Source organism: Eublepharis macularius, chromosome 2 (genome assembly GCF_028583425.1).
Source record: "Eublepharis macularius isolate TG4126 chromosome 2, MPM_Emac_v1.0, whole genome shotgun sequence".
Lineage (NCBI taxonomy): Eukaryota > Metazoa > Chordata > Lepidosauria > Squamata > Eublepharidae > Eublepharis > Eublepharis macularius.
The window spans coordinates 235,019,977-235,033,635 of NC_072791.1; the positions used below are offsets into that span (position 1 = coordinate 235,019,977).

General features: G+C 44.5%; 1 protein-coding gene across 1 annotated transcript in view; it reads right to left on the reverse strand.

The window, feature by feature from the left end:
- Positions 1 to 410: 410 nt before the first annotated feature.
- The window catches only part of LOC129324156 (aldehyde oxidase 3-like), a 151,105-nt gene continuing 137,856 nt past the window's right edge, over positions 411 to 13,659 (reverse strand). The window contains exons 34-35 of the mRNA XM_054971196.1: positions 9,235 to 9,402; positions 411 to 1,169 (exon numbers count right to left, since the gene is read on the reverse strand). Coding sequence (XP_054827171.1) covers positions 1,116 to 1,169; positions 9,235 to 9,402 — 222 coding nt within the window. The 3' untranslated portion in view covers positions 411 to 1,115. The remainder of the gene's footprint in view (positions 1,170 to 9,234; positions 9,403 to 13,659) is intronic.

The window sequence follows — 13,659 nt, forward strand, 5'->3', positions numbered from 1 at the left end:
GTACAGCAAGAAAATCTTGACACAGGCAGGTTAAATATATTTAAGTTTATTAGATTCAGGTTACAGAGACCATTTGCTAATCAGGAACCGCTCTTTAGAACAGGCAATAGTCAAGGAGAAAACAACGGTGGCTGGCTATCGCTGGCTATAAACTAACTGGCTAAAATACTTCAAGCTGGCTAACTGGCATCTTTGACGTAGCTTCTTGGCTGGCAATTCCTACCCAAAGGCTTTAAGAAAGGAGTCCATTTCTATGCCAGGCAGTTCTTGGCATCTTGGTGGTAAAGGCACAGAAGCAAAGCCTCTCTCACACATGCCGGTAAAGAGATAATAACTGGAGAGGTTCCACATGTTGTTAAAGCAATGGGCTACTTACTCAATGCCGGCGGGTTTTTTTTTTTTTACAGATTCCAGATGCCTCCTATTTCAAAGCGGAAGCAGACAGTTTGTCTCCCGTCTGATCAGCGTCCTTGACCCGGCACAGGAAAGAGCGGGAAATCCCAGTCTCAGAAAAGACACTGATCAGACGAAAGACAAACTGCCTGCTTCCACTTGGAAATAGGAGGCGTCTGGAATCTGTAAAAAAAACCCTCCAGCATTGAGTAAGTAGCCCGTTGCTTTAACAACATGTGGAAACGGCCACTAACTGGAGAGGTTCCACAATGAAGGCAGATGGCCATTTTCAAGTCGGGCTGCATCCGCTCATCAGACAGGAGCCAATCAGGGCTTAGATGCTTAATTAGCGGTGCTAACATGAGAAATTACAGAATGCTGATTGAAGCTGCTACCCACCAGGCTTCCCAAGGCCGGTTCTTTTGAGTTTAAAAGAAACTTCCGTAAAAGTCAGCATGTAATGGTATCTCACCTCTTGCAGGCTACCTCATGTCTACAAAGGTTAACTGTTGTTGACACCGACTGACATCTTTGGCACCTTTGGGATGGGGTACACATTTCTTCAATTTTGAATGAGATCTTAGGATCGGATGACCCTCTGGAAACTAAAATATTTCTTCTATTTTATTTGAAAGACTGAGATTGTTTGGTAATTATGCTTGGAAACACAAATAATAATTTACTAAAACAATCACAACTTCACAGAGAAAAAACAGACTATTTTAGTTCCCATCAATAGCCCATGGCTTGTAGGTCCCAGGTTCATCCTTTGGAATCTTAAAAAAAGAGAGAAAGTTATTTTTAAGTGTGAATGCTATGAAATGCTGACAATTCAAAATCTAATCCCACCCCCATCTCACACACTCCTTTTAAACTTAAAAATGCCCAAGAGGACTAACTCCAAATCTCCCACAGTCTCATCAGGTTTCACTTTAGGGCTGAAAAGAAGGCCTCTTCCACATGGTGAACTTTACATCAGGCTTTCTGCATATTCAACCCATGAGGATTGGGCCTACTTTATTCATTGGTTCTGGCCCATACTTCTTCGGTTCTTTAACTCTACACTTTGAGGGAGTTGAACAGAAGCGGTGTCTGTTTTCCATTTCTGCACTAGAAAAATGCCCCGATTCTGCTGTAGGCATTGAGAAATCGCCAGTTTCCTGAGTGAGGCAGCTGAGGACCGATCAGTTTCCTCAGTTGATTGCTGAGGAAACTTACAAAGAGGGGGTTTTTTGGTCTTTTTAAATGGCACCTTTTTTAAAAAATTCAGGAAAAAAATGATTGGTTGCTGTTCAACCAATCAAGATATAGGGGGATAAGGGGAGGTTGAAAGGCAGGGCCAGGGCCAGGGCTCACACGGAAGAAAGCATTCTGCACTTCAAAAAGGTGCTGTTTTGACATTTCTGGGGGGAAAATTGGGGTATGTGTGCAGGGAGAAAAGCTGAAGAAAAGCTGGGAAAGAGTGATTCTGCGGCAGTTGCAGCCTATCTCTGCGAGGAATGAAAAAAAGTCTGGAAAGCAGTTCGGAGACGGAATCGGGGTGCTTTGACCATACATGCAGAAGTCTGGAGAGAAACTGATGCAGTATGGGGCCAGAAACGATGTAAAAGCCCCATGCAGAAAAGACCGAAGTCACCCCCCCCCCTTTGCCTACTATCTAGCATGTCTCCTCTGAGTGATTCTGGGCATGTTCCCTGCCTTTTGTTTTCTGGGCCTTCCTCCTCTATGAAAAGTGTCCTATTATGGATACTGATATAGAGACAGATGGATGAGCACAAAGATTCCAGAGGGGAATTTGTATTCGTTTGTTGGAGCCAATTTAAGCCAAGGTCTTATGGCACCTTAAAGACAAACAGAATTTTATTCCAGAATAAATTTTCATGGACAAGAGTCCACATCTAGATCCCACAATGAACATATCCTTGCTAGGCAGACCTTTTATAAAAAAGGTAAATTAAATAATCACCCTCTTGGATACACACCTTAACATGTTGAGGGGGTTTGAGTGTGTCAGTGAAGCTGAGAGCAACACCGCCAGGAGCACAGGCTTGTTCAAAAGTCTAAACTCCTGGAAGAGCCACTCAAGGTGGAATGGTCAAAGCTGAGACACCAGACTAAGATGCTTCCACCCCCTTCAAGAATCAACAGTCACATCAGCAGAAGAGAATTGAATGTTCCAAGGGTGGTGGGAGTGGAGGAATTCTTGAAGGTCAGCTACTGGGCAGCAGCAGTAGAGGAAGGTGACACTGGCAGAGGATCTTTCACAGACAGCGGCAGTGTCACTTTAACTAACCCTGGTTAGTATTGCAAAGTGAAAGAAGGCCATGGTAAACCACTTCTGCTAGTCTCTTACCTTGGAAACTCTATAATGAGGCAATCCAAAATGAAAAAAGATATAGTGCTGGAAGGCAGGACCCCCAGGTCAGATGGCACTCAATTGACTACTGGGGAAGAGCCAAGTACAAATAGCACTGTTCTTAATGATGGGACTGGATTAAAGCCAAAAGGACGTCCAGTTGCAGACATGAATAGATGCAAAAGGAACATCCAAAGCTGTGCAACACCCATAATAGGAACATGGAACACGAGAAGTATGAAACAAGGTAAGCTAGAAATCGTAAAACAAGAAATGGAACGTTTAAAATTGCAGTCCTGGGTGTGAGTGAACTAATGTGGACCGACTCAGGACATTTTCAGTCACAAAACCACACAGTGTTTTACTGTGGAAAGGAACTCAAAAGAAACGATGTTGCTCTAACAGTGAGACGAGACATAGCACAAGCAGTCAGGAGCTACAACTCAAACTCTGACCAACTAATATCAATGAGACTTCAGAGAAAGCCTGATAACTTAACCATCATTCAAGTCTATGCTCCAACTACAGATGCTGAGGAGGAAGAAATGGAAAACTTTTATGCAAGTGTCCAAGAAGATATTGATCGCATACCTAAACAAGATATGCTGATAGACATAGGTGACTGGAATGCAAAAGTAAGGGATAAAGCAGAATTAAACATAGTTGGAAAATTTGGACTAGGATCACGAAATGAAGCAAGAGAGTGATTCATAGAATTTTGTGAAGCCAGCAACCTGTTAATTGCTAATACATGCTTCAGGGAACCAAAAAGACTATTGTATATGTGGAAATCACCTGGTGACCAATTTAGGAACCAAATAAATTACATAATTAGAAGCAATTATATCTGCTAAAACAAGACTAGGAGCTGATTGCAGCATAGATCATGAGTTGCTAATATCAAATATTAGAATAAAGCTGAAGAGAAACACTAAAAAAATCATAGTGTCAAAATACAATCTAAATAATATTCCTGAAGAATGTAAAGACTAGGTAAGGAACAGATATGCAATACTAAGTTTAATTGATCATGAGCCAGAAGAACTATGGGCTAAAACCAGAGATATTATCAGGGAAGAATGTGCAAAGACTATCCCTGTAGCCACAAGAAAGGAGAAGCCTAAATGGATGACTGAGGAAACTCTTAAAATTGCTAAAGATAGATGAGAAGCAAAAGAAAAAGGTGACAGAAATAGGGTCAACATTCTTAATGCAGCTTTTCAGCGACTTGCATGTAGAGACAAAAGAATCTATTATAATAACCAGTGCAAAGAAACAGAAGAGAACAACAAAAAATGAAGAACAAGAGACTTGTTCCAAAAGATCCAAGAAATCAAAGGGAAATTCAAGCCATGGCTTGGGATGCTGAAAGATTAACACGGAAATACAGTATCTGATCAGGACAAAATAAAGGAAAGATGGAAGCAATACACTGAGGACCTATACAAAAGAGATGGAAGGATGACAGATACTTTTGATGAAGAATCTTTTGATGAAGAACCAGAAATCCTAGAAAGTGAAGTAAAAGCTGCACTCAAAGCAATTGAGAGAAATAAAACACCTGGAGTAGATGGAATACCAATAGAGCTATTTCAAGCCATGGAAATGGAGTCCATCAGAATCTGAACAAGAATCTGCCAACAAATATGGAAAACAAAACAATGGCCCATGGACTGGAAGCGCTCGGTCTACATTTAAAAAAAAAAAGGATTCCAAAGAGTGCAGCAACTATCAGACAATCACATTAATTTCCCATGCAAGCAAAGTGATGCTCAAAATTCTACAGCAAAGACTCTTACCATATATGGAACGAGAAATGCCAGATATTCAAGCTGGATTCAGAAAAGGAAGAGGCACCAGAGATCACATTGCAAATTTACGATGGCTAATGGAACATACCAGGGAATTTCAGAAGAAAATCAGCCTATATTTTATAGATTACAGCAAACCTTTTGACTGTGGATCATTTGTTTGTCTGTTTGTTTGTCTGTCTGTTTGTTTATACTTTTATTCCACCCTCCCCATGAGCAGGCCCATGGCGGATTACATCAGATAAAAACATTCATACACTTGCATCATAAAAGCAATAAAACAGTATAAAAATTCAGACAGTCAAACAAACATCACAACGGTACACTATAAAAGCTAATATACAAGACAGCAGCAATCAATTTGCTAAAGCTAGATGGTGGACGACTCTGATAGGGATGGCATAGATCTTCTCTTCTCCTCTGTCCAGGCCGGCGGAGGCCTAGCCCAGCCTCAACCAAAGGCCTGGCAGAACATCTCTGTCTTACAGGCCCAGTGGAAAGATAGTAAGTCCTGCCAGGCCCTGGTATCACTAGACAGAGTGTTCCACCAGGTTGGAGACAGGACTGAAAAAGCCCTGGCTCTTGTCGAGGTCGGCGTGCCTCCCTGGGGCCAGGGACCACCAATAGTTGTTTATCTCCAGACTGAAGCATCCTCCAGGGTACATATGAGGACAGGTGGTCCCGCAGATACACTGGTCCCAGTCTGCATAGGGCTTTATAAGTTAGTACCAGAACTTTGAATCTAATTCGGTACTCCACTGGCAGCCGATGCAGCTGGCGCAATACAGGTGTTATATGTGTTCCACTCGACACTCCCACAATAACACATGCCGCTGCATTTTGAACCAGTTGCAATCTCCGGATCAGACTCAAGGGAAGCCCTGCATACAGCGAGTTACAGTAACTGGATCACTGTAGCTAAGTTGCGGGCTGAGAGGTTATCATGAAAAGATATGGAGAGTGTTAAAAGAAATGAGGGTGCCAGAACATTTGATTGTTTTGATGTGCAACCTGTACTCTGGGCAAGAGGTTACTGTCAGGATAGAATATGAAGAAACAGAATAGGTTCCAATCGGCATGGGTGTCAGACAAGGATGCAGATCTTGTCTGACCAACCTAGTTTCCTTCTTTGATCGAGTGACGAGCTTACTGGAGCGTGGGAAATCTGTCGACGTGATTTACCTGGATTTCAGTAAAGCTTTTGATGAGGTTCTCCATGACATTCTAATGGGTAAATTGGAAGACTGTGGACTGGACTATATAGGACAGTTTGGTGGATAGGGAACTGGTTAGAGGACCGCACCCAAAGAGTGGTGGTCAATGGCGTTTCATCAGATTGGAGGGAGGTGTCCAGTGGGGTGCCACAGGGCTCGGTTTTGGGCCCGGTACTTTTCAATATTTTTATCAGTGATCTGGATGAAGGGGTAAATGGGCTACCCATTAAATTTGCTGATGATACCAAATTGGGAGGAGTGGCAAACACCCAAGAAGACAAAATTAAAATTCAACAAGACCTGAATACTCTGGAGAAGTGGGCAGCTGTGAATAGGATGCAATTCAACAAAGACAAGTGCACAGTATTACATCAGGGCCACAAAAATGGGAAGCACAAATACAGGAGGTGGGATACACTTCTGGGCAGTAGTATATGTGAAAGGGTTCTTGGGGTAAGAGTGGACTGTAAACTAAATATGAGCAGTTAGTGTGATGTGGTGGCAAAAAAGGCTAATTCAATCTTGGGTTGTATCAAAGGGGCCATAGCGTCGAAATCGCAGGAGGTCATAGCCCCTCTCTATACTGCCTTGGTCAGGCTGCACCTGGAGTATTGTGTGCAGTTCTGGAGGCCTCACTTCAAAAAGGATGTGGACAAAATCGAGAGGGTGCAGAGGAGAGCGACGAGGATGATCAGGGGTCTGGAGATTGAGCCCTTCAAGGAAAGGCTGAGGGCCTTGGGAATGTTTAGTTTGGAGAAGAGGAGGTTGAGGGGGGACATGATTGCTCTCTTTAAATATTTGAATGGCTGTCATTTGGAGGAGGGCAAGGAGCTGTTCCAGTTGGCAGCAGAGGGTAGGACCCGAAACAATGAGCTTAAATTACATGCACAAAGGATATTAGGAAATACTTTTTCACGGTCAGAGTAGTTCAAAAGTGGAATCAGCTGCCTAGGGAGGTGGTGAGCTCCCCCTCACTGGCAGTTTTCAAGAAGAGGCTGGATGAATACTTGTCAGAGATGCTTTAGGCTGATCCTGCACTAGGCAGGGGGTTGGATTAGAAGGTCTTTATGGCCTCTTCTAACTCTGTGATTCTGTGAAATTATCTTCCTATCTGTTCAACCTCTATGCAGAGTATATCATAAGGAAAGCTGGATTAGATCTGGAAGAAGGTGGCATGAAAATTGGTGGAAGGAACATTAAGGTATGCAGATGACACCACGTTACTGGCAGAAAATAGTGAAGACTTGAAACGACTACTGATGAAGGTTAAAGGAAAAAGCACCAAAGCAGGATTACAGCTGAACATCAAGAAGACAAAAGTAATAACTACTGAGGAATTACACAATTTTAAAGTTGACAATGAGGAAATTGAAATTGTTCAAGACTTTCTATTCCTTGGCTCAATCATCAACCCAAAGGGAGACTGCAATGAAGAAATCAGAAGAAGATTGAGGCTCGGAAGAGCAGCTGTGAGGGAGCTAGAGAAGATTCTTAAAGATAAAGATGTCTCTTTGGGAACCAATCAAGGTAATCCAAACTATGGTATTCCCCATTGCCATGTATGGATGTGTAAGTTGGATGGTAAAGAAAGCTGCCAGGAAGAAAACTGATTCATTTGAAAAGTGGTGCAGGAGGCAGTGGCATAGCATGGGTTGCCAGCACCCAGGGCAAGACAAATTTTGCGCCCCCTAACTTGTGGACCGTTAGCACTCCCTGAGCCCCTTCCACCAGTCCAGTACTGAAACCCCTAAACACATGTATTGTACTTTATTGGCGGTGGGAGCACAGTGGCACTGCAGAGCGGCTGAACCTCGAAGGTTGCCCTTCCTCCCCTCCCTGCACAGCGAGCGAAGGTGAGGCCATGGGGAGCGCCTGGCCAGGCCCCATGGCTTCACCCAGCACAGCCCCGCAGCTGCCTCCACGGGAAGGGCCAGGCCGGTGGAATTGCCCCTTCGCACTGGCTGCCTTCCTCCTGCTTCAGAGGGTGGGGACTTATCATGGGTTGTGGCGGGTGGGTCCCATCTCCTTGTCGTGGGAACAGAGTAGCTGCCCCACTTCTATCCTGGTGGGACTAGGCATGTGAGGCTGGCTGCTCTCAGCCTTTCTTGCAAACCTCTGAGAAGCCTCAAAGGGGAAAGGGCACGTTGGGGTGCTGCCGCTTCTCCATGGAGGGTTGCCGAGTCAGTCCCTGTGCAGGGCGGATCTCCAAGGTGCCACCCTCCCTCCCTGGCCGAGCCCTGCAGGAAAGCTTTCAGGAGCCGTCCCTTCACAACGCAGTCCTCAGCAGTACAGTGGCACTCTGGCTCAGGTGGACTCAGCTCTGCCCAGGCTGGGCCCCCTGCAGGCCTGGCCCCAGAGCTCCTTCCCAGGTGGAGCTGCCAGGTGCAGGTGCTCCAGGGAAAGCCGGCGGAGTCTGCAGGGCCTCACGGCACTGCCTGGCACTGAGTCGCACCCCTGCCTTTGGGCCAGCACAGCCAGTGGCACCTGCTCGGCCTGGCACCCGCTCTGCAGGATTACCAGAGATGCCGCCGGAACTGAGCCTTCTGCTGGCCCAGCAAGTCCCCCCCCAGGCCAGGCTTCCCCTAGAGAATGCCCAGAGCCGCCAGCTGCACAGGCCAGTGCATAGGCTCCCCGGGCAGCTTCATGTGCACTCAGCGTGATCTTCTCTCTCCACTGGAGGTGGGATACAGCAAACGAGGCTCCGCATCTGTGCTGCACAGCCCTTTCCTGCCCCTTGGTCCCTTCCCGGTGTCTGGTTTAGAAAGCCAAGAGCTTCACAGACGAGGCAGCCTTCGACTGAACCTCCCGGGCTGTGCCTCCCAGTCTTAGCCGGGGCAATTTCAGCAGGATGCCTTGCCTCAGGCTTGCTGCAAAAGGGGCCTTTTTCTTTCCAAAAGCAAAGCCAGAAGAATGCCAATGTCTGCTAGGTACTCCTTTTTTTCTTTAGAAATATTGCCCCCCTAAGAATTTTCACCCAGGGCAACCGCCCCTATGGCCCCACCCATGCTACGCCACTGGCTGGAGGAGAGTTTTGCAGATATGATGGACAGCCAAAGAGACAAATAATTGGGCGCTAGATCAAATCAAGCCTGAATTCTCCCTGGAAGCTAAAATGGCAAAACTGAGGCTGTCGTACTTTGGTCACATCATGGGAAGACAAGATTCTCTGGAAAAGGCAATAATGCTAGGAAAAGGGGAAGGCAGTAGGAAAAGAGGAAGACCTAAAATGTGATGGCTTGACTCAATAAAAGAAGCCACGTCCTCCAGTTTGCAGGACCTGAGCGAGTCTGTTAATGATAGGATGTTTTGGACGTTTTTCATTCATAGGGTTGCCATAGGTCGGAAGCAACTTGATGGAACATAACACACAAATTAAAAAATAAACATCAGGGTCAAGTGGCCATGAAATGCAGGTGCTGGGTAGAAAGGGCAGGGCAGAGGATGCTTAGGAAGCGCTTACCATCTCTGTAAAATGATCGGCACACGCCATGCGAATACGCGCTACGTTCAGTGGACTGTCCAGTGTAAAAACGCCATTCAGTCCTCTTTGCTTCCGGGCAGCAGCCACGGCATCCTTGATAGCGAAAAATACGGAGGATCCCATGAATACTCCAGCTTGTCCCATATCCTGTAGGAAGAAAAAAGCAGTCAAGCTGTTTGTTTTGGAAGTCAATTAGAAATAAAACGCTGGAGGCTGTTACATAGTGCTGTTTAAAGTCATGCAACAGTTCAGGTTGTGTCCAGTTGAAGAGCTGTCCAAGCTCGTCTTGGCATTTAATATTTTGAAACACAATACATTTATTTCAAGGTATAAACAAATTCAAGATATAAACAAAGACAAAGATTTGGCCTAATGAAAATTGAACATAAAGGTTCCAGAAGGGCAGCCCTATTAGTCTGTTGGAGGGGAAATGAATGACCATCTTGTGGGAACTTAATGAATAAGTACTGGTTTAGTTAGATCAAAATATTATTCTTTAAGGTGCCACCACACTTCGAAAAGAAATTCATATTTCGGCTACAACTTTGAAATCTTTAGAAAAGATACAATCTAAATATTTTCCATGCCATTTTACAGGCCCCCAGGTGTCTCTCTTCGTTTAGAAACCGGATCAATGAGGAGTGAAGTGAGGAGTCTGTTGGCATCCATTTCCAACGGCTTAAAATTCACCTGGATCCCAAAGGTCTTCTTCCCCTTGTAATGCAAGACTCCCACCAACCGAGAGGGCCACGTATGGTTGAGGAGAGCCTTGGAGGAGTGGGCCTCTCACCTGGCACTCGTTTGCCACAGACCATTGAGCTGGCAAAACTGACAGTTAAGCAAAGGATTTGTGACACTGAACGCCAACAAGATTTAATGAAGTCCCCTGGATTCAGGGCCCCTGAGGAGACAAAGCTGTATGAAAGCAGTATGAAAATGAAGAAGCAGTATGAAAATGGCCCAGTGTTTTAAAACTTTAGATTTTCCTCCTCACAGGAGGGCTTTCACACTGGCCAGATGCAATGCCATACCGTCAATGATTTTGGAAGGGAAATAGAAAAAGATTGCTTACTCTGAGAGGATTTGCCCCTGCCCTCTGTCAAGACTGTGGCTTGCTAAAAGTTGCAATCCAGCCAGCCCCTTGCTATAAGACAATAGTCCATAGATTTCAAAAGGCTTTTACTGAAGATAAACAACAATTAGAGTACACATCTCTAGATGCAAGATCTGAGCTAACATGAATCTTTGTTACGAATGATAGGCAAAGGTTAAGGTACAAAGTAAGAGATTCTCCTAGGCCCCATCCTTCCCCCACAGTTCTCAAAACAATCTTTTGAAGAGTGAGAAAATGAAAGTTTCCCAAGGTTGTAAGCGGAGTGGAGATATGTAGACATAACAGTTCTCTGTGGTCAGAAAGTTTCCATGGGAGAACTTGCCACCTGTAAAAGGGAAACTTATACTACAAACAGAGTTAAAATGGAGTCTCTTTAGCATAAAACATGTCAGCTTCTGACATTCTGCCCCCCTTAAGCCGTTCCCCCAGGTTTAGAAGGGTATTGGTTATGAAACAATTTAATCAATCTAGGAGCATGTACATGAATCGATTCTACCCATTCATCATGGCCAGAATCAAAGTCTTTCCAGCAAATTAAGTAAAATAACTTGTTGTGTCAGATTTTGGAGTCCAGGACTTCTTTAACTTCATAGTGTATCTGGTCATCAATTAAGGTCGGTATTGGAGGGGCAATGGTGTGCCATTGGTTCGTTGGAGGAACTCTTTTTAGTAGACTGATGTGGAACGTTGGATGTACTTGGCGCAAGTTCTTTGGTAAATCCAGGGCGACAGTAACTTTGTTAATAACTTTACGCACAGGAAAAGGTCCTAAATATCGAAGGGCTAATTTCCGGCTCGCTTGGTTTATTCTGAGTTTTTTTGTTGAAAGATAAACAAGATCTCCTGGATGCAGTTCCCATTCGGCCACACGATGGCGATCAGCGTACTTTTTATAATCCTGTTTGGCTTTTTCTAGGTGTTTTTGTATGAGAGTCCATAGGTGTGCCGCTTCCTCCCACGATTCTGAAACATCTTTAAAAGTCGTTGTGGGAGGGAGAGCTTAAAAAGGACAGGGTTTAAAATCATATCCGTACACTACTTTAAATGGTGTTTCCCCAGTGGAGGAGTGCACACTGTTGTTATATGAAAATTCTGCTAAAGGCAATAAGTCGATCCAATTGTCTTGTGGGAAATTTATATAACAGCGTAGGAATTGTTCTAAGATCTGATTAGTTTTTTCCGACTGCCCGTCGGTTTGTGGGTGGTGGACGGAGCCAAGGCCTTGTTCCACTCCCATAAGTTGAAGAAGCTCCCGCCAGAAGTTGGCAACGAACTGCCCGCCGCGATCGGATATCACCTTTGATGGAAGAGAGTGTAGTTTTACAATATGTTTCATAAACAACTCTGCTAATTTCTTTGCAGAGGGTACAGTAGTACAGGGAATGAAATGGGCTTGTTTTGAAAATAAATCCACTACGACCAATATGCAAGTGTGGTTTTTGGAAGGAGGTAGATCGGTAATAAAGTCCATAGAGATAACCTCCCAAGGTCTGTTTGGAGTTTCAAGGGGTTGTAACAATCCAGGGGTTTTTTCTTTCCTGGTTTTGGCACTGAGACAGATTGGACATGAAGCTACATATTGAGAAACATCTTTGCGTAAACTTGGCCACCAAAATTGTCTTTGGATTAGGTGTAGCGTTTTTAAATAGCCATAATGGCCAGCGGTTGGAGAATCATGACAGCGCTGTAATACTTCTTTGCGTAAGCTCGCTGGCACATAAAAGTGGTCTCCCCAAAGCCATTCCCCTTGAGCGGATTGAGTCAGTTTATCTTTGGGTGAATTCTCCACTCCACTTCCTTCTCCACTTCAGTTTTCAGTTTTTGTCTCCACCCCATTTCCGTTTCAGATTGTTGCTTAGCGTGGCTGCGTGTAGTAACCACTCCCCCCAGTTGCGTAGGGGAGAATACTGTGTCTATGGTTTCCTCCCATTTGCTTTTTAGCTGGGGCATGCGTGATAAAGCGTCTGCTAGGAAGTTAGTTTTGCCTGGTAAAAATTTGAGGGTGAAGTGGAATTTGGAAAAATATTCTGCCCATCTTAATTGCTTGGCATTAAGTCTCCTGGGGCTGTGCAAGGCTTCTAAGTTTTTGTGATCAGTCCACACTTCAAAGGGATGCCTCGCTCCTTCTAGCCAGTGCCTCCAGGCTGAGAGAGCAGCCTTAACTGCAAATGCCTCTTTCTCCCACACATTCCAATTTCTCTCTGCTTCCGAAAATTTATGGGACAGATAGGCACAAGGTTTTAGTTTATCGTTGTCCCCATTTTGCAGTAAAACACCCCCTATCGCCGTATCGCTGGCGTCGACTTGCACAATGAATGGGCGATTTTCATCTGGATGTTGCAACACTGGTTCAGAAATAAATCGTTGCTTTAACTTATTGAAAGCTAGTTGGCAATCGGATGTCCAGTTTAACTTGGACGAGGGCTTTTTTGCTTGTTCTCCCTTGTTCTTTGTTTTTAACAGTTCAGTGAGGGGGAGAGCTATTTGGGCAAAGCTTTCTATGAATTCTCGATAGAAATTGGCAAACCCCAGAAAGGATTGGAGTTCTTTGCGAGTAGAAGGGGATTGCCATTCTTGAATTGCTTTGATTTTGTTTGGGTCCATTTTAAGCCCATTTTGGGAGATACAATATCCCAGGTAGTTAAGCTCAGTTTTATGGAATTCATATTTGGACAATTTTATGGGCAGTTTATGCTGCATAAGAGTGGTTAACACTTGCTGGACCAATTTTATGTGTTCCTCTTTTGTTTTAGAATAAATAAGCACGTCATCTAGGTAAACAACCACTCCTTGGTACAAAAATTCATGCAAAACTTCATTGATCATGGATATGAAAACCGCAGGTGCTCCAGCTAGGCCAAAAAGCATTACTAAATATTCATATTGTCCGAGGGGCGTATTGAATGCGGTTTTCCATTCGTCCCCCTCTCTTATATAAACGTGTAAATAGGCGTCTTTTAAGTCCAATTTTGTAAATATCTTACCTTGCGCCACGACGTTGAGTAGATCTCTGATGAGGGGGATTGGATATGCGTTAGTACTGGACACGGCATTTAGTCCTCTGAAATCTGTGCAAAGTCTTAGTCCTCCGTCTTTCTTTTTTACAAATAATACTGGAGCTGCATGTGGACTGTTGGCAGGTCTGATAAATCCTCTTTCCAGATTGGTATCTATGAATTTGCGAAGTTCCTCCCTTTCCAAGGGACTCATTGGATACAATCTGCCTTTTGGCAGAGCGGCTCCCGGTAGAATTTCCACAGCACAGTCCGTCCTCCTGTGAGGAGGTAGAA